General features: G+C 58.1%; 4 protein-coding genes across 4 annotated transcripts; 1 reads left to right on the top strand and 3 right to left on the bottom strand.

The window, feature by feature from the left end:
• Positions 1–2933: 2933 nt before the first annotated feature.
• YPD1 (Phosphorelay intermediate protein) lies at positions 2934–3447 on the top strand (the record flags this gene model as incomplete). Its single annotated transcript, XM_066777755.1, has 2 exons — positions 2934–3118; positions 3174–3447. 2 exons carry the CDS (start codon positions 2934–2936, stop codon positions 3445–3447), a joined length of 459 nt encoding a protein of 152 aa, XP_066631850.1.
• A 3617-nt stretch (positions 3448–7064) lies between these two features.
• On the bottom strand, positions 7065–11325 carry SLS55_006324 (uncharacterized protein; the record flags this gene model as incomplete). Its single annotated transcript, XM_066777754.1, has 3 exons — positions 7065–8751; positions 8808–10780; positions 10897–11325. 3 exons carry the CDS (start codon positions 11323–11325, stop codon positions 7065–7067), a joined length of 4089 nt encoding a protein of 1362 aa, XP_066631849.1.
• Positions 11326–12579: 1254 nt separating this feature from the next.
• On the bottom strand, positions 12580–14245 carry SLS55_006323 (uncharacterized protein; the record flags this gene model as incomplete). The annotated part of the gene is made up of 4 exons (XM_066777753.1): positions 12580–12669; positions 12925–13088; positions 13144–14028; positions 14095–14245. 4 exons carry the CDS (start codon positions 14243–14245, stop codon positions 12580–12582), a joined length of 1290 nt encoding a protein of 429 aa, XP_066631848.1.
• A 2712-nt stretch (positions 14246–16957) lies between these two features.
• On the bottom strand, positions 16958–17833 carry SLS55_006322 (uncharacterized protein; the record flags this gene model as incomplete). The annotated part of the gene is made up of 1 exon (XM_066777752.1): positions 16958–17833. One exon carries the CDS (start codon positions 17831–17833, stop codon positions 16958–16960), a length of 876 nt encoding a protein of 291 aa, XP_066631847.1.
• Positions 17834–20453: the final 2620 nt, after the last annotated feature.

Here is a 20453-nt window from a genome sequence, read left to right as displayed (position 1 = left end):
GCGGTGCGGCGACGGCGAAGTACGGAAGTTGGAAGCGTAGCGGACGCTTGGTGTGAGGCGGAGAGCGAGGCGCCGAGGCCTGAAGATTGCACGCATCTCGACCTTCTGTCGCGTTCCGAGTCAACCAGTAAATCTGCGGATGATAGGATTCGAGAACAGCGGAGTGGTAGGTAGCGATGTAGGTAGTTGGGTGAGTGTCGTGGCTGCGACATCGGTGGCGACTGGAGCACGATAATAGGTCGCCGAAGCCAAGCACGTGCCGGCCACAACGGAGAAACGGATTCTCCAACCTCACGTTGACCTGCTCGTACTCAACTACCTCTCACAGCACAAGACCGCCTTGCGGAACAGGTCCTCGGAGCGGTGTAAACACATGCACAGAGACTAGCACTCTCTGTAATTTTGCCGGACCACTCCTCATATTGGCTACTTCTCTTCCCGCATGAAGAGGGGACAATAGCGATGGAAGCTAGTTTCATTTACAGTATGCCGCCTTCGATGCACAAAACGAGCAGACAAGCGGATGCTTTTGCCAGGTGAGAGCCTCAGGTACGTGACGGCTTCCTGCACGTCACGCCGTCTAACCCACATCGAACCATTTCCTGAACCTGCATTGGCCAAGGGACTTGTTTGCAACCCAGCACGCGTTCCGGCCCCAGCTGTGGCAGCTCTCCATTTCCGAAAAGGATCCCAGGGCGAGCCTGCAGGGTCTTGATTATGACCCACATGGCATATCGCGTCGGTCTGACCCCGAATATCCTCGTCGATGACAATTTCTCTTCAGCACAGTCCGTCATGTCCTACGCGACTAGCACCTAAAGCTGTGCTTCTCCTTTTCGACAGTGACAAGTGCCTGCGAGCTCTTCACTAGCCTAGCCGAGATCCAGCACCGTAGCCGACAGGCTGTAGAAGCGGGTGGAGCAAGAGGGACTCCGAGTAGAAGCACGGCACTCCTGCAACACGTCTGGAACATGCCATGGTATAGCAGAGAACTCCTGGGCGGAGACGAGAGCCGAGTCTGAAAATAGCTTGAAGCGACATTTGCGGATTGGTTGCTAACGGCCGTTCTAGGACCTCGATTTCGACCCCGGAGGCTTGCTGGCCTCGTTGACACGCTGGGGGAGAGCTGGGAAATGCCGGGTGTGAAGCGTGCGAAAGAAGGCGCCGGACTCGGCAATTTCAGCCGCCCTTTACATGTTGTATGCGAGGGTGCATGTGCAGGTGGAGCAAGATACGACGCGCAATGACACAAGCCGCGCAAGTGTGGAGCTTGGACGCACGAAATCAGCACTTGCAGGCTCGGGAGAGCTGGCGGCGGTGCTGCAAACGAGGAGGTCAGGTCAGGGCAAATGAAGATCGAGATGATGGGCCGAGGGCGATGAGGGTTGCCAGATTCGATCGCTGAGGGAGCTCGGGGCTTAGCGAGCGCCCCGTCGCACAGGCGTTCTCGCCGCGCGGAGCCGGCGGGGCGGAAGCGAGCCGGGCGGGCGCAGGAAGCGCATCGGAGGCGGCGTTTTGGTGGCACGAATAGACAATATCGAGGCAGCGAGTCAGCAGCGCGGATCGGCAGGCTGCACTGCTGCGAATCGGACGACAGAGCGGCGGTCAGAGAGCGCGGCCGGGTCGCATCGAACCGCCGTCGGGGACTGCCCGGCGTCGCACAGATGACAGCTGCTTTCCTCAGCTGCTGCCGCCGCCCGCTGGTGGGCCGCACGGAGCCGCCTCGCCTGGGGAGGAGACTCGCAGAGGGCCATGGCCGTTGGCACCGCAACGATCACCACGCACCACCTCAGGGGCCAGGGGCCAAGGCTGCGCTGGCGCCCGTTGCCCGCTGCCCGCCGCCCAGCCCGCCGCGCGCCCGCGAGCCGCAGCCGGCCAGATGCAGCTGCGCGGGCGCGTTTGCTGGGGCGGCGCGGTGGTGGGCTGCTGTCTCGCCGTGGTGCGAGGGCAGCAGTAGTGGCGGGGGCCGTTCGCGCGAGACAGGCTGAAAGCCCGGACCCGTCCTACGTCACGCCGCAGGCAGTGACGACAGGCGGCCACCCAGCACTGCGCCGTTCGTGGTATATCTTCTGACGGACACCTGGGGGGCGCGAGTTCTAGACTGAATCCCCCTCGGACGGCCTGCGCTGGGGAGCGCTGATGCGGCGCCCAAGCTCGCCCTCAGGCCAACCCCGTGCCGTCGTCGGGCGTGAGGTCATAGGAGCCTTTTCGGCTCGCGGGCTCCATGGTGGCAGGGAGCGCACGCCCCAGCTCCCACGCTGCGAGCGCGTGCCCGGCCCGCCCGCTCGAGCAGAGCGCAGGCGTCGACGGGCAGGCTGACGGCGCCGCGGCAGCGCGACGAGCAGCGGCGGCGGCGGGCGCCTGGGGGCATCAGCAGCACTGCCGCCGCCTCAGTTGCGGGTGTCGTTGTGCTGTCGTCGCCGCTGCGTCCTAAGCGCACTGCCGGTCTGCCCTAAAGCACTGACTCGCCGGCCAAGTAGCACGCCAAACCCCACTTCCTTTCCCCCTCCAAAGACTGATTTTTTGAGCAATCCTAACTCATCATCCTCCTTTCGTCTCGCCTCGTCGGCCCGTTGCGCGCCCTTCATCTGCCCTGCCGCCCCAACCACCGCGCTGTCTCACCACCTGCAACCTCTGCTGCTGAGCCGCCCTCCGCCAGCCCTGTGCGCCGCCCGCAGCCCGCTGTCTCGCTCCCAGTCCAGGCCCAATCGCCCTGCGAAGCGCCCGATCATCGCCGCTCCCTAGCCCCGCAGGCACCGCTCCGCCGTTCTCATCCAACACGCGCCACACAAAGCGACTGTCCGCACCTCGCCTCCCGCATTGCACCCGCATTGCAGAAAGCATGGCTGGCGCGACGACCACCGACCACCCGGAGGACAGGGTGCGCTCCGCCTCACCGTCTCCTCTCGCGCCCGTCACCACCGCTAACCGCCATGAAATCGCAGAGCGAGGAGGGCTCCACCGGCCTGCCGGACGCCGGCGATGCCATTGACACGGCCACCTTTGAGCAGATTCTCGAGATGGACGATGACGAGGATGAGCGCGAGTTCAGCAAGAGCATTGTCTTCGACTTCTTCCTGCAGGCCGAGAGCACCTTTGAGAAGATGGAGTCGAATCTGTACGCCCCTCGCCCGCCTGGCGTCCACCGCCCCCACTGACGCTGACCAACGCAGCGCGAAGAAGGACCTCTCCCAGCTGTCGCAGCTCGGGCACTTCCTCAAGGGCTCGTCCGCCACGCTCGGCCTGACCAAGGTGAAGGATAGCTGCGAGAAGATACAGCACTTTGGCGCGAACAAGGATGAGACGGGCACACACGACGAGCCGGACGACGAGGTCTGCCTCGAGCGCCTGACCAAGACGATCGCGCAGGCCAAGCAGGAGTTCAAGGACGTCGAGAAGGTGCTGCGGAAATTCTACCACGACGAAGGCTCCTCGTCCTCTTCGTAGAAACAGTAATGCAAGATGGCGACGCGCACATAGATGAGGGATCCGCCGGCTTGCCGTCTCGCGCGGGGACGGGCACACGGCTGCGCCGCCGGACCACGACTTGATGGGTTTCGAAGTGTTCGGGTTGAAAAGCTGCGAGAGCCACGGCCTCGCAGACGTTGCATTGGCGGCATTGAGTTAACTTTAGTACTAAACGATGGGTTGATCATGGCACCCGGCCGTTGTGTTTTTTGCTGTGTGTTGTTTGATGTGTCCGCGTGCTGCTAGCGGAGAGGGGCGTGCAGCGGTATCCTTGTCCCGGGATTGGGGGCGAGGCTTCCGGGCAGCAGCTGCTCGTCGCCTCCGCGCCGACGGCTATCTCGGTTGCGCCGCCGTTGGAGTCTATTCCGGGGAATGCGACCGTCCTCGTTCGTCTGTGGCCGGCGCCTGCGCTTGCGCCCGCTGCCGCTGCAGAATCCGGCGGCTGGTCCGGCTCTGGGGCTGCCACGCCATAGGGCGAACCCTGATCCGCAGCGCCCAGCTTAGCCTCCGCCGCCCAACACCTAGCTTTGAGCAACACCGCTCGACCGCCCGGTCGAAGTCGAAGCAGTCGTGGTGTGAGTCATCGCGCCCCCGAATGGTGCGCGTGCACATCCATCCCCGACGCTTTCTGTGCACGCCCGGCACCACGCGCCTCCGCCCGACCCTCTGGCCTCGCCAGCCCTTCAGTGCATCGTGCCCTTCCCAGCCCAGCCCTCCCCATCTTCGTTCGCCGTCTCCAATCAGAGTATCGCGCCCTTCCCTGTCCTGCAGCCACCCCCAGGCTCCGATTGGACGCGCAGCTTCGTCGCAAGTTCCACCGACGCCCGCCGTCCCTCCGAAAATTATGCCTCGCCGTGGATTCGGCAAAAGGAAAGGCGGGTACAAGGGCCCGCTCCCAGGGCCTGAAAAGAGCGACGCAGAGGGAGAGCGGTCCGTCACGGCGCAGAAACCCGCAAAAAAGCCGCCCTTAACTCACTTTCTCTGCGTACCGCTCGTGACCACAGAGTCAAGGCCGCAGCTGCAAGCGTCCCTCGACAAATTCAAGGAAGCCGTGCTACGTCAGGACGACGTAGGCTTCAATGCTGGTTTGGGAGCAGAGCAGGATTACGGAGCGGGGTCGGCAGTGGGTGTGGGGGAGCAGGAGCGCGGAGTGCCCGCCCCTACTTCGATTCCTAAAAAAGCCATCCGGCCTGTTGGCACGCTACATCTCACCCTCGGCGTAATGAGCCTCCAGACCCCCGAGAGGGTTGACGAGGCAGCGTCCCTCTTGCAAGGTCTGGATCTGGCTGCCATACTCGGGGGGAGCCAACATGCAAACCCTACCGCCGCAAATGCCGGCAAAGATGCACCGGCATCAGACGTAGCACGGATGAACGCCCTGGACCCTTCCACAATCGGTGATCAACCTCCACCCATCGAGCCTCTTGTCATCTCCTTACGATCGCTGGTTTCCATGCACCCCCCTCACAAGACATCTATTCTCTATGCAGAACCTGAAGACCCAACGGGCCGCCTTTTTGCGTTCTGCAACGCCCTCAGATGTCTGTTCACGGAAAAGGGTCTGATGATTGAGGACACACGGCCCCTTAAACTCCATGCAACGTTAGTAAACACGATTTACGCCAAGTCCGGAGGCAGGCACGGTAAGGGCTTCAGAAGAGACCCCGGCTCGTCAGAGCAATCCAAGGAGGATACCGCTGAAGCTTCCACAGGCACTTCAACTGGCCATGGACCGAACTCCCGTGCACCTATTCGGCTGGATGCAACCTCTGTACTTTCCAAATACGAGGATTATGTCTGGGCTGATAGCATACACGTAGGGAAAGTTGCCATCTGCAAAATGGGCGCAAAGAAAACAATCAACGCACAGGGCAATGTGGTAAGCGAGGAGTATGAACAAATTGCATCCGCCGAGGTCAGAGGGTAGTCTTTGTGCATTTCACTCCTACAGGCGGCCGAGTTTCATGCGTACAATCGTTTTATTCTTGCTACACATGCTGGCCGAACCGGACCTTCATGTGAGATTCGTGCCCTCTTCCAACACGCACGCTGTGCATGCGGGTGCTTAGGCTTTCTTTCATTGAGAATATCCAATTAAGCAACCCATCCCCGTTGGCATTGTTGTTCCTGCGGTAAAGTTAGGTCCTTAGCCAAGCCAGTGTATCATGTTCACTACCTGTTGTACCCCATGGGAAGAGGCAAGAACTAAGTGACCCTCGGCAGCGAAAAGTCGCACCAGTCCTCTATTATCCAACATATCAAGCATTTGTAGTACATTACAAAGCATTACTATTGGAAGATATCTACGTGCCTTATCATTACATCGAGTTGTAAAAGAAACTGGCCTTATCCAGCGTGGTCTACGAAAGATGTTACCGCATTCACGTGCATAATCGAACTATTCATCGAGATATATGTACACGGGCTTTAGTAACGTGCAAACGGTCAGTTGACTCAAGTCTATACAGATCAGGACCTAAGCAATACAACAATGCTTCTGCGCCTCCAGACCAAAGTTATTATGGATGCGCTCTCTTGAAGTAATCAATCTCGCAAGGCACCGTTTCTGCCACACCAAAGTGGCGAAAGGTGATGGAAGCAAAATTTAGGTGCTTTCTCCCACGGGATTTGCCCTTGTCAACCGAGGAGTTTCTTGTTACCCGATATTTCGCGACACCGAACCAATAGTCTCGGGCGTTCTAAGCCTAAGGTTGCCAACAAAAGCCTACGAAGTGATTGCGTAGTCGACCACTAGAGTGAATTTGTTTTTCCATGGAAAGCCATGTTCTTTGCGTGGTGATGGTCGCTTGGTGCGGCGTCGTTGGTGAAGTTTTTTGCACCCGTCGGCTTGGGGGCACAGGGGCAGCCCCAAGAGCCGCCTCGGGCCGGCGGCGGGCCGGATACTCGATTTGGTTGCGTTCCCGCTAAGGTGTGAAGAGAAGTCGTTGCCCCCGGATCCCGCGGTCGCACGAAAAAAGTAGTCAGCACCACCGGTGCCATACCCACGCAACCACGCAGCAATAGTCAACTCCTGTTGGTTTGAATGATATACACTCGCGTGAGTTAGTTGAGGCCAACGTCCGAATTGTTGTGGAACCGTTCGAGATAATCCCGCTCAATGCACTCTCCGCCAGTACAAGCCGTTGTTGGCAGGTGCGATCGACCAGGGGGGTTTTACTGCCTCTTCGGCTCAGCGTTACGACCGACACGACCTCACCACCTTACCACCGATCGGACCCGCACATCACCGTTGCTACAGTGCTTCCAACCAGATGGCGACACGATTGAGTAATCCGCCATCTCTCGTACTTGCCCACCACACAGCTACTCGGTTTGAGCCGTGCACAAAGAGATAAACTTTAATCACCATGGCGATTGATTAAACTCTGATCTTCATTGATTTCATTTGCAAAAACAGAAGAAACCTGCCGGTAGCGGCAGTCTAATCCTGCATGGATCTCTGCATATTCCAGGTGGCAACATTTCCAGTCCGGGTCGCTACACTAAATCTTGCTAACGGAGGAAATATTTTCTGCATCAAAATGTACACCATGACAAGGCGTTGCTCTTAACCATGATGCGGAAGGAAAAACCCCTTAGATGCTGACGAAGAAGCTCTTTTCACCCTCTCGAGCCTCGACCTTCGCTCTTCGTACGATTGGATCGGCGCAGCTCACTCTGATCCTTTCCACTGTGGCGGGACTCTGCAGGCTAAGCAAGCTTTCCTCCCCAAACTCTTTCCTCGCTGCTTTCAGCGCGTCCCTGATGGCGAAGAACACAGACGAACCCAAGAATAGCGGAGGCTCACCCACACCCCTAGATCTTTGGATGGTCCTCAAATTTTCCCAGTTCACGTCCTTCAGCAGACTGACATTGAACTCCTGCGGGATGTCTCTGAAACCGGGGATCTTGTACGCGCCGGGGCCACGGGTGAAGATCTGACCGGACGCGCGATGCCACAGCATTTCCTCGGTGGTAAAAAGACCTTGGCCTTGCACGAATGCGCCTTCGATCTGGCCGTAGTCGATAGCTGGATTGATGGAGCGACCGACGTCCATTTTGATATCGGCGCGACGACAGCTCCAATCGCCCGTCAACGTGTCGATCTCTACTTCGGAAGCAGCAACGCCCTGTGTGAAATAAAAGAACATTTGTCCAACGTTCTCTCCCCAAACATAACCAATATCCGGCGTCTTGTAGAAACCATTGGCGGAGAGATTGACGCGGTCGAAATAGGCGGCGTGGGCGATCTCCTTCATGGTGGAATTGGGCCCAAGCTTCTCCCTATACGGCGCCAGGCGCTCATTCAGCTGCTGGCACGCGTTCCAAACTGCGTATCCATTTAAATCCGACGACGCAGATGCTGCAGTGGAGGAGGTGTTTGCGACGGTGTTGGTCGCAGTCTCGGAAATAAAGACATTCTCCTGCGGAACACCAAGCGCCTCGGCCGCGATCATTGTCATCTTGGTGTGCAGGCCTTGACCCATTTCCGTGCCGCCGTGTGCTAGCAGCACCGAGCCGTCGTGATAGATGTGGACCAATGCACCGGCCTGGTTGAGGAAGAGCGCGGTGAAGGAGATGCCAAACTTGGTCGGAATGACGGAGAGGCCGCGTTTGTTCCACTTGTGCGTCTTGTTGAACTCATCCACCTCCTTGCGACGACGTTCGTAGTCCGACTCATCGACAATCTGCTTGTACATGAGCGGGACAAAATAGTCTTTCAGTTCTTGGTCGAAGTGGGTGCGATCGCCGGGTTGGTACATGTTGATCTTGCGGAGCTCGTCCACAGGCATTCCCAAGCCGTCGGCGACCTCTTCCATGTAGCTCTCGGCGATGAACATGCCCTGAGGCCCACCGAAGCCACGGAAGGCGGTGTTCGACACTGTGTTGGTCTTGCAAACCCTTCCGCGGACGTAAACGTTTGGAATGCGGTAGACTCCATCTACATGAGAGCATGCTCTGTCCACGACGGCACCGCTGAGGTCCTGGCTCCACCCACCGTTGTTGAAGATATCCACGTCGAGCGCTTGGATCCTGCCATCCTTGTTGACACCAATCTTCCACCGGCCCAAGAAAGGATGGCGCTGGCCAGAGGTCAAAATGTCTTCGTCACGGTTGAGCATGCAGCGCACTGGACGCTTGCATTTCTTTGCAGCCGTGGCAACGATGCCCGCAAGCTGGATAGAACGCGTCTCCTTGCCTCCGAAGCCACCACCCATGCGCTTGACCTTGGCGACGATCTTGTTAGCAGCAACACCGGTGACTTGAGCAACGTAGGATTGCCTGTTGCCCTGTCAGTATTTCCATCATGTTCATAGGAGGCTGGAGGCAAAACTCACGTCTCGGTTGGGTTTTGGGTGCTGCTCCAGATCTCCATCTCACCGTCCTCGGGCTTGGGTATAGCAATGGATGCGTTGGTCTCGAGATAGAAATGCTCTTGACCGCCCATGCGCGCAACACCAGTGAAGACATGGTCACAGTTCTTGAAGGCTTCCTCGGTGTCTCCCTTCTTGATAAACCTGTAGTGCTCGAAAAAGCTCTCCTTCTCGATGGCTTCCTCGATGGTGAAAATAGCGGGAAGCTCCTCGTACTCGACCTTCACCGCCCTGGCTGCAGCTTCGGCATGCTTGGCGGAATCAGCAAGGATGATGCCAATCGGCTGACCAGCAGTGAAAATCTCGTCGACAGCGAAGAAGACTTCGTCGCACACGGGAGCCCCCCACCAATTTGCCTTGGCATTAGGCAGATCTGTGTGGTCAACCCAATCGATGACGCCAGGCAGGTCCAGGGCAGGCGAAGGATCCACATTCAGAAGCTTCGCACGCGCCTTTGTGGAGAGAACCAGGCAACCGTAAGCTTCGTTCTTCTGGGCAGGGATGTCGTCCGTGTATTGTGCTTGACCCGTGACCTGCTTCATGGCAGCGACGTGTTCACGTTGCTTCCCCAGGACCTTTTGCTCGTACTTCTCGGCGGCTGCGTGGTCCTTCTTACCAAAAGAGATCTGGCGCTCGATTTCCCCAATAGCTTGCCTGTCGACCTCGGCCTCTTCAGACTGGAGCTTGGCGAGGACCTCGTGATAGAATTTGTAGAAGAAGCTGAGCGCAAGTGTCTTTCGGTACGTTGCCATGCCTCCGGGCACTCCGAAGCGCAGATCGAAGTCCTCTTCCAACGCGCCAAAGGCACCTTCGAGCGTCTGCGGATCCGTCCACTTCTTGCCCTGGAGAAATTCACTCGTTTTCCTCGCGGCGATGGTTGTTGGCGCCATGCCACCATAGACGAGGTCTATCGAGTCGACCGTGTAAGCATCGCTGACTTCGACGCGTAGAGCAGCGTTGACTATCGCAATGTCGTCGTCTTTCCTCTTAGCCTGCTTGAAGGCCTGCAAATATTCGCCCTTCTCCTTAGCAACCGGAATCCGCAAACTGGCAATGACGGCGTCCGGCGCAAGCGCGGTTGTTCTGTATCCTTTGAAAAATTCAGCCATTGGGATATCGGTTGTCTTGTCCAGACTCTTGGCGACAAGCGTCGCTCTCGTGGCAACAAAGACGGGATTCAGGTCGGAGATGGGCGAAGCTGTCGCAAGGTTTCCCGCAGGAGTACCCACGTTGCGAATCTGCCTGCCGGCAAAGTATTTGAGTTGCTTGAGAATCAGTGCAAACGGCTGACCCCTGGCCTCTCCGTAATGCTGTAGAGCTTCCTTGGCAATCGCCTCAAGGTCCGTGAGGATGACGTTTCCGCCAATCTCGAGGTGATCATCATTGAACGAGTACTGTCTCAGTTCGGGAATGTCGCCCACAAAAACAGAGGCTGTATATTGCATATTCTTGAACTTGACCTCGATTTGCGTCTCGGTGCTTCCACCGATGAGCTTGGCGGACGGATAAGCGCTTTTGATCTCTAACAGCTGTTGCAGGGTAGTCGGCCTGAACCATCTCTTCCTCTTGTTTCCAAACGCCAGGGGTCTGAAGGTGTGCTTCCGCAACGCAGGCGGGAAGATAAGTTCGGTGTCCGGCTGGTACTCGATGAAGCCCGGGGGCGTGAAGCGCTTGACTGGCAGCGCATCGCCATTCACACCATTTGCGCCGTCCGTGCCATTCTTGCAGCAGCCCCCATTCGCACCGTTCGTCTTTTCCATGCAGCAGCCGCTGCCGCCGTTGGCCGCTGCCTTCCCGCACGGACTCTTCGAGCTGAAGCTTTGCGCCGCATCCAGAATCGGTCTGTACCCTGTGCAGCGGCAGAGGTTGCCATCGAAGGCCTCTTCGATGTCGTGCTCGGATGGATCAGGGTTATTCCGCAGGAGGGCGTATAGACTCTAGTTGCCACCCGGTCAGCTATCGGGCTCTTGCCGGGTCCAAAGGAACACTTTGGGATGCCCGGTCACCCAGGGCCCCAGCGCGGCCAGATGCGCTACTGACAAGCCGTACATACCATGACAATTCCCGGCGTGCAGAAGCCGCACTGACTCCCGTTCATCTTCGCGATTCGCTCCTGCACGGGGTGCGGTCTGCTGGGGTCTCCCAGCGCCTCAACCGTCACAACATGCTTTCCGTCGACACTGACCAGTGGCGCCAAACAGGCATTCACGCTGGCATGGTAAACGGACTTGGTGGTCGGGTTCCACTGCGAAACGACGACGGTACAGGCGCCGCAGCCGCCCTCGGCGCAGCCAAGTTTGGTGCCAGTCAGGCCGACCCCGCGCAGGTACTCGAGCAGCGTAACCTCCGGATCGGCACTATCGAGGACAACGCGCGTGCCGTTGAGGTAGAAGCGCAGGGTGTCATCGTACTCGGCAGTTGCGGAGACGAGGGCGGAGGAGGAGGGCGCGGGGACGGCGGGCTCGACGAGGCCGGGTGCCATGGTGGCGAAGGAGCGGAGGGTTCAGGTTGACAAAGGACGGCAGAATCAATGGGAGCGGTCTCAAATAGTCTTTTTTTCGGCGCCTAGCTACTGTTCGCGGGGCTAGATAACAGGAGCACTGAGAGCAGCAGGCGCCCTGGACGGAAGAGGCGAAAGGAAGGTGCAAGTCGGCAAGGTATCAAGGAGAGAGGCGGACGAAGAGAAAAGGGCGAAGCGAGGGCTGTGGAAGGCGGAGGCAAGCCATGCGCCAAATGGAGAAGTGTAATCGGCAAAGGGTCTTATCTGGAGGGGCGGCCGGTTGCGAACCGTGCAGATTGGGGATGGAGCTGTCGCGCGCGCTGGGCGGCGACGTCCGAATGGTGGGGCCAAAGCCGACCGCCACGCCCTGGATCGCACGCCGGGGAAGCGCACGTGATGCCCGTCAGCCGCGACCACGCCGCCCTGATTGGCCACCTGTGCCTCCCATGCATTGCCGAGGGCGACCATGCTGCGGCGTGATCGCACTACTGCACTGCCTTGCAAAACCAGCGAAACACTCGAATGTGTAATAATGGATCGTGCATATTGCAGAAGAAGAGGGCTGAACTACCAGTACAAAGAGGGTCTCGCAACTACGAAGTGCTCGAGGCAGGTATCCGCGCTCGAGCCGCGCACCGTCACCATCAGTTACGTCTCCGGCCGCACCCTATCCTGCGTCTGCTAAGACGTCCGTCATTTCCAAATTTCAAAAGAGTCCATTAAGTGCAGGCTTTAAAGCTTTTTTTTGGGGGGTCTCCGGAGGGCTCCAGCACGAACAGGAGGGCGACGAATAGCGAAGGTCGGCAGAGCGGTGGCTCCCGCCAGCAAATCGTCCAAGACCACGCCGAGCACGTCCGATAAGAAGAGATCATGGGTCATGAGCGCTGCCAAAAGACGCCTGGCTGAAGCCATCCAGTGAGTATCGGGGTATAGTAGGTCATCGCATAGCCATGGCAGGTCTCCCTGTCCGTCCAATGCAGCGCAGGTCAAGCATGATTGCACAGAGGCACCCAAGCCAGGTGTGTCAGACGTCGTCGACGTGCGTGTAGGCGGGCAGAGAGGTAAGCAGAGAGCAACGGCTGTCGGAGAAAAGGGGTCCCGGGTAGCAAGCCGTGAGTAAGCAGCAGAGAGCATCAGCCATCGTCAAGCATGCATGCAAGCAGTAGTGCCGGGCGCATCGCATCATCGCTTTGAGAAGCATCGGTGTCACGGCCTTCACGACGTCACGCTGATCGTCTATGCTCCAGGAGGCTGTTGGCCCGGCGTCTGTCCCGGCTGGCCCTGCTGCTGTTGAGCCAGCGCCGCATACCACATGGCCATGTAGTTCTGGTATCCGCCATACATGGCGTAGGGGTCAGCTCCACCCGCAGCAGCAGCATCGCCTCCCGGCCCGGCAGCTTGCTGCTGTGACATGCCTGCCGGCTGCTGCTGCGCGAAGCCTTGTTGTTGCTGCGGTTGTGAGTAGCGCTCATTATATGGTTCGTTGTCACGGCCACGGCCTCCTCGACTGCCTACCCCGCCATTCTTCTCACGCTGCCCACCGTCAGTACAAGCCTGCCACGGCTGGGAGGGTTAACTTACACGTACCACTGTATCCACCTTGTCCCAGATGGCCCCCTTGGCGTCTTCGATCGCCTGGCGGGTTCCGACAAGGCCAATTTCACGCTCGATATCAGCCCCGGATGCTTGGGACACGTTGATTTTGCATCCGGTCGAGTTCTGCATCTCCTTGATCGTCTCACCACCTACGCAGCTCAGTCAGGGGGGGTCCCGGAAGCAAGCACCAATAGCATCACTAACCTTTGCCAATGATCATGCCGACGGCTTCCGACGGCACGACGATGGTGTCGTTAATCTTACCAGGCCCTGCCGGGTCGAAGGTACTGCCGCGTCCGTGCTCCTTGGCTGGAGGCCCTGAAGGGCGGGTGTCGCTTTCCACAATTTCCATAATGAGTTCCTTGGCACGAGTAGCAGCCTCTCTGCTGCCGATGAGATTGACAGGCCGGAGTCCGTTGACGCTCTTGTTCTCGCCAACAATGTTCACGTGGCATCCGCTTCTCTCCTGAAGGTCTCGGATTGTCTCGCCCTGCCGGCCGATGATCAAGCCAACCGTCCTGTCGGGCACCATGATCTGGACGCTGTTTTCGCCATCGCGAAGCACGGGCTGGTTGCCTCTTTGCTGCTGTCTGTTAGCACCAGCTGCTGCCCGCTGGGTCGTGTCTCTTGCGCCCTGGCCTCCATTCTCGTCGATGATGCGGTAGATCTCCCTCTTAGCATCCGCACGAGAACGCATTGGCCCGGTGATTCTGCACTGACGCTGAGGACCGCCTGCTTCGGGCCCGGTGACGAACTGAATCCTGGTGCCGGTGTCCTGCTCGATTCGGCGGAGATTTTCGCCCTGGCGACCAATGACAAGGCCGACGAGTGACGACTCGATGGTGATGGTCTCGCTATCGGGAGGCGACCTGTCCCGGCCGCCATAGCCGCGCTGGGGGGAAAAGGTCTCCCGGCCGCGGGACGGGGGCGAGCGCGAGCGATCGCGACCGTAGCGGCGGTCATCGCGTCTTTCGTCACGGTAGGGATTGTAGTTGTCGCGGAAGTTGTCGCGACGGGGAGGAGAGCGTGACCGAGAGCGCGAGCGACGGTAGGGACGACCGGCTAGCCTGGGGTCCTCACGAGATGGGGCTGAGGCCGGGGACACAGTGTCAGTAAGCGGATGATGACTACTCGGCTCACTTGAGCTTGACTTACCTTCGTAGGGCTGCAGGCCCTTCTCGGCTGCGATGTTGCGCGCCTTTGCCAGCGCATCGGCGATGCTGACGGAGCCAGTGCTGGTGGGCTTTATGGCGCTCAGATCGACGCTGCCGGAATTCGTCGGCTGGGGCAAGCCGTAGGGAGACATGGTCGCGGGCGGCGTCGGGGTGACGTAGGAAGTCGGGTAGGCTGGCGGTATGCTCTGCGGCGGCTGGGGTGGTTGGGCCTGAGGAGGCGGCTGGTGGGGGGTTTGCGACGGAGTGCTCTGGGGCCTCTGGGTGGCAGCTGGAGCGAGGCACACTGTCAGCGGCAAAATTGAGCGGGTGGGCGGGATGAGGAGCGCGTTGTACCCAGAGCGGCCAGAATCTGCGAGATGTCGGGCTGAGCGGCCATTGTGGGAGGGCGCAGGCGCGATGGACGGGAGGCGAAGGCGCCTGTGCGAAAGAGGAGAGCGCGAAGCGACGGCTCGAAGAAGGGCTCGCGCGAGGTCGAGCTCTGGTCGGGGTTGAAAGAGGTTGGCGCTGGGTGGTGTTGCGACAGACGCAAAGAAGAAAGCCGCGTGCGCTAGGCTCGTCTTGGAGCGAGCGCCCTCTGCTCCGCCTGGTCGATCGCCGGGTCCTTCCTTCCCGACTATTGTCCCGCCCCACGCCACCAACGCTTCTTTGCTTGCGACAATGCGGAACTCGACGTAGCAGGCTTCTCTCAGATGTGTTATCCGTATATGATTGTTCTTGGCCTTTATAAGTTATGCTGCCGTTGAGTTAGCTACAAGCTGAACTACCCACGATGGCTACGCAAATCCGCACGCAGCTCGTGCTTGTAGAGAGGTTATGCGCAGTCGACGAGTGCTGTGTTAATCTTGTCAACCAACAATCGTTGTTCTAAACCAGGCGGCCATGACCAGCCCTCCCTCCTTCCGTGAGCAGTAAAGCAGGTCCCGTTCAGCCCAAAAGTACCCACCGATTTCACCTCGCGATCCACCCAGCTCTCCAGCCTGGAGGCATCTCCCGTTCTCACTCACCCCTACCGTTGCCAGCTTGTTGCACTATATCCTGGCCCCCGGCGGAGTAAGCGACCACTGGCCATCGACGCTGGCTTTTAGCGGCAGATATTGGGGAATTATCATAGGCTGAGTATGACAATGGGCACCATATCTGGCGTCTACATGCTCGCATGTCTCCTGGCATCGATGTACGAACCCTCGACGTTCGGGAGTTGCGCACCGAGGTGGCCCACGTTTGCTTGGAGGAGGAGACTAAAGAACAGCTGCTTCTCGCAGAGCTTCATGGACGCATACCTTTGGAACCAAGGAACCGCACCTTTAAATTCTTCCTACATCGGCATGAGCCAGGCCAGTGGTCTGGAGTGCGCTACTACGTCTTCTTCAACGGGAAGCAACCCCCCATAGTGGTTGTCGTCCCGCATACTGGCCGAAATACCTCATCACCTACTTCGGCGGCAGTCCACTGCCCGTGTGAAAAATCGTCTAGGGGTGACATGGATGGGTCTCGGGATTCGGTCTTGGCTAGGTTCCATCGATGATGGCGTCGTACCTGAAGAAGATGCCCCGAAACCAGATGAGGTTGATTCTGAAGACGGAGAAGACTGGAGAAGCCAAAGGCCACCCTCTCGTGCCTCCGATTCGGTAAGCAGCACCCGTGAACAATGCCTCCCATGCCTCCGCCACTCAGTTGCTTCCACACACTGGACTGCCACCAACACGAAGTTTCACTCTGCACAAATAATCACGTCTGCCACCATGTCTCGCTGATAAACCCGAGTCGATTATACTTTGCAGGTGGACGTAGCGGCGTCGCTGAGGACGAGCGGCGTTTGGTGGCGGACCGTCATGAGCCAATATACTCGCCTGTACCTGCCTGTGCCACTGTTCATTGCGTCTGAAGAAATGGAAATGGATTTGATTCAATTTGTTTTGCCCAAGCTAAATTTTCTTGTCTTTTCCCCTGCGGATAGTAATGCCCAATTGTTGGGTTTCTAGCTCCTAGGATGCTTTGCAAGGAATTCGACGTAAGAAGCAAATTGGAAAGGATACTAGAAATAATAAGTGGGTTCGTGTGCAGATTGGTCAGAAGCCGCGGAACGGGTACCGGGAAAAGCCAAGCTCCAGAAATACGATCCCAGAAAGTTTCCAATAGACTGTTGTAGACTTTAGCCAAGCTGAGAGCTCGACAAGTGAAGTAAGGCAGAACTCTGTGTTGAGAAAAGGAGATGATCCAGTTGATGGACCAAACTGAAAACCACGGCAATGAAGCCAGGGCGAGAGTTCCGATGATAACGTGCTGTCGTACTGAGACTGAATCGTATGGTACAAGTTGAGGAAAGTCCAAGCTGAGTGGATGAGGCCCTGGGGTACGTCAATTCCTGGGATTGTATCGTTGCAATCTTGTCTCCCGAAGGTTGTTGGGAAAATCGTTAATCAGCTGGTATTGGGCCGGAAACAGTGTTGTGTTTGCATTCGATCTTGCGTTGAGAGTAACGGCAACGGGGCGTTGGTTGCTGTCAACAAAAGTGTTAATCTGATTCAAAACAAGAGCCCGAGCCGCTTGGCTCTGAAAGTGTTCGTGGCTCATGCTAGCAGTGGAAGCCATAATCCAGAGACAGAAACAAGATGAGACAGAACGGGAATAAAATACATACCTGAAGCCAAGGAGCTGAACGATCATTGTGAAAGAATGTCCAGTCAAGATCAGAGAGTCGCCGTTAGTCGTAAAGTTTCCGGCCGAACGTGTGTCCGGGATACTGATGGCAGGCCCTCAACATCCTCACGAGGAGCATGCGCTATAGGTCTTCACTACCTGAGCTACAGTTAGATTTGGCCAGCTGGCAGCAGTGAGTATGCTTACACAGTGCCCAAAAGATCCTTGGGAAGGTCGTCTTTAGCCCATACGTCGAACGGGCCGAGGTCGATGGCGTCCAGAATGCTCTGATTCAAGAGCATGTGCTTATCCTGTTCGACCTCCGCATTGATCTGTCCCATGGGGTAGAGGATATCCAACTCGGACGGAACCTGCCAGATCTGGTCGAACGGCGACGAAGTGATCATGGGAAGATAGTTCCAAGGAACGCTTCCGTTGCTAGGCTCTCGGGGTAGAGGGAAGTACCTGCCGACCTTAGTGCGGGCGCGATCCTCACCCTCCCACTTCTGCTCGGCGATGCTGGGCCAAGGCGCAAGTCTACGCCACTCCGTCTTGTAGTCGGCACACCAGAGGGTATGGAAGCAGAGAACTGCGCCCAAGCCCACAGAGAGCTTCCGACCGCCAAAGGCCTTCCAAGCCACGTTATTCTCGTCCCGCAAGCGCTTGAAGAGTTCCTTCTCTGCAATCCTCCGCTGCTGAAGCTTAATTGCCACCATCTTCATGTCAGCAGCGTGCTCGCACCACTTCTCCAGGCTCCTCAGCGCATCAGCCAGGTCGCGATCATAACCGCGAAAATGACGCTCGACCGAGACCTTGGCAACGGCGTACAGGTCTTCCTGAAGCGCACGTGGCGATGACCAGGTCCAGCTCTGAGTGTGAGACCCGCCGTATCCAACCTCCGTCACTTCCTCATCGTAGAACTCGTCATGATTGTAGGTGGGCATATGTTGGCTCACGACAGCTTCTCGGGGGCGCTCCTTGTTCGGGTCTTCGGTGCTAGTGGCAACCACCGTCGGCGGCTTGAGCTGACGGAGTGGCATGGGCTTGATGGGTTGCAGGGTCGACTTCTGTTTCTCCATGGCGCTATTGATGCTTTTGCTCAAGAAGTTGGATGTGAGTTGCGCAAGCTTCGATGAGGCCAAAGTTCTACAAGCCTGATGTTTGTAAACGGGGAAACGGGGAGATGGGCTTCGAAGTGTTAGAGCTGAGGGCTGATTTGTTCAAAGACTGCTTCAGTGACGTTGTTTAGGTGTGCTGTCTCAGGTATCGCGGCGTGGAGCCTCCTACAGGAAGACAGACAGTGAGTGGCATCTGACCCCAAAAATAACAATAGGAGGACAACAAGGGCGCATGACAGGAAACGCCCCCAACGGATAGTTTGAATCTCAGGGCACATGCAGGGCCCTGCATATACCTCGTGCAGCTTCAACACATATTTTTCGTTGGGTAAAGCACGAAAACACGCAAATCTCACCTGACCCTTGCCAAAGGCGAGGCTTTTGGGGATGTGATCTCGAGGGGCTTGATCTGTTGGACGGCAAGGTTGGGGATGAGAGCACTGACAGGCTACTGCGGCGGAGTTTATGGTGATGGAAGCTGAGGAATTCCAGTATAGCCGCCGGGTGTTTGCGAACTCAGGACGGAGTGATGCTCTAAATGGCGTGCTAATCAATAAGGACGTGAGCGTGATCAGGGCGTGACGCTGCCAGAAATGGCAACCGTTCAAGTCAACCAGGCGGGCAGCTCTGCAAGCAAGGTCGCTTGCGCGGTCAGCAAGACTACTGCGCTCAAGTACCCTGTTTGGCCGGAAGGGTTGGCAGTATCAGATCTCTCTGCGAAGTGACGCTCGTTGGAGGAGGGAAGGCGCGTATGTGGATTCTAAAGGCGTGGCGTTCACCGAGCTGGTCTGTCCCGCGTACCGAGTGAGGGCGGTGCTCTGAAGAACGGGCGAGGGTTTGATCGCAAACTGGTCCAGCAATAGAGCGAGGCGAAGATGCCAGGGAGGAAGGGTCCGCGGCGACGATGCAGTTATGAAAACAGTTAAAAGCTTTTGAGCGAAGCAAGCGGCGGAGTAGGAGGCGCAGCAACGGCGCGCCTTCCAACCGCACGCGTTGGTAGGAACGAAAGGGAAGGCGGTGCAGAAACAGAGAGAACCTGGATGGAGACCATGAGCCTCGTACGGGAGCGGCAAGGTGTGGGTGACGACTTACGAAACAATGCGATTCACGGGCGTTGTTGGAGTTTGGCATTTGATAGATCTTCGGGCGTGGTTCTATAGCAGAGAAAGCCATGGTGGAGCACCGGTTGCCCGACTATTTGCCGTGGGAGCCCACCTGCACCATATCACGTGAAGGGCCACTCAAAAGAACTTGACTGAGACCACGGCGATTCTTTCCCCGCACTCCCAACGATCCCGGCCATCCGTGACTGGAAAGTAAGATCAACGGAATTCAGTGGGAAAGACATGCCCTGCCCGAGGCCACAAGAGCAATTTTCAACGACGACGGAAAGAATGGATCATTCGTGCAAGAAACAGATGGCATCTCGGTCAGTCAAGCACTGGCAAGACGCAGCCCGTCGTGATATAAACCCGTGGATCGCAGAAGTCGGTCTAGAGAGGACTCGTGCCGAACGCAATGCAGCAGCCCTGAGCCGTGCAGCGGCAGCACCAGGCTGGCTTCATCGGCGCAGGGAAGCTAAAAGCGGGGGATATGCGTCAAGTATCAAGTGGGCTCCACATTCGACGATGAACTCGGAACACGTTGTGCGTGCAGGATCAGGCAGAGAAGAATGTGATGGCGATTGCGGCAGACAACCCACAGTGATGATTGAGACAGTATGATTAGAGAGTGATGAAGAAGAGGGACGCGCAACCATCACGCAATGTTGCAACGCGTAGGATACGAGACCGTAGCGAGCGGATGTTTTGGTCGTGAGAATGGTTGGTGTTGAGGGAATGCAGAGGTTGGCCGAGGCGGTCAGGCCGCGTTTCAGGCGGAGGATCAACCATGTCGCACGGGCGCCTACCGGCCGCGCGCGGGAACAAGCGACAGCCAATCGACCCAGCAAGACTCGCTGGTGCTGCCGCCGCACCCACCCCGGTACACAGCACTGCAAGATTTACGAAGGCGGAAAAAAAAATCAAAACGAAGATCCGCCAGTCTCCAGGCTGAACCCTAGAGCGCCTCACTGTGAGCCTCTCACGGCCGCATCGCCCTGCGCGCATCGCGTTGCAAACTCCGCTGAGCATGGCAGACGCAGAAGAAAAAAAGCGCCCGGGTCCCCGCGTGGCAGGCGATGACGTCGGCACGAGCCGGCCAAAACAGGGTTTACCGCGAGCGAGGGGCAGCCAGGACACTACTTAACACGCGCTCGCCGCGCCCGCGCCTGGCCCGCGACGGGCGCCCGTACGTGACAGTCCTGCGCTGCGGAGCTTGCCCCGCCACCTGCGCGCGCGCAGCACCGCGACCCATGGACGCCCCGGCGTCCGTTCGAGCGTCGCATGCTCGCCGTGGCAGGTGGCGCGGCCCGGAGCCAGCAGCCCGTCAGTTGCGCTGGCTTCGTGCTGCAGCGCACTGTCCACGTCCTCCTCCAGACTGACCGCTCCGCCGTGCATCGGTTGGCTCTCCGCTCTCCACTCGCCCTCCGAGGGCGGCTATTTGCGCCGCGCCACCACCAGAGCCGCAGAGCCCAGAATAG

This window comes from Diplodia seriata (genome assembly GCF_021436955.1).
Source record: "Diplodia seriata strain FDS-637 chromosome Unknown scaffold_6, whole genome shotgun sequence".
Taxonomy (NCBI): Eukaryota; Fungi; Ascomycota; class Dothideomycetes; order Botryosphaeriales; family Botryosphaeriaceae; genus Diplodia; species Diplodia seriata.
The sequence above is the reverse complement of the archived record's forward strand: the minus strand, read 5'-3'. Positions and strand labels throughout refer to the sequence as shown.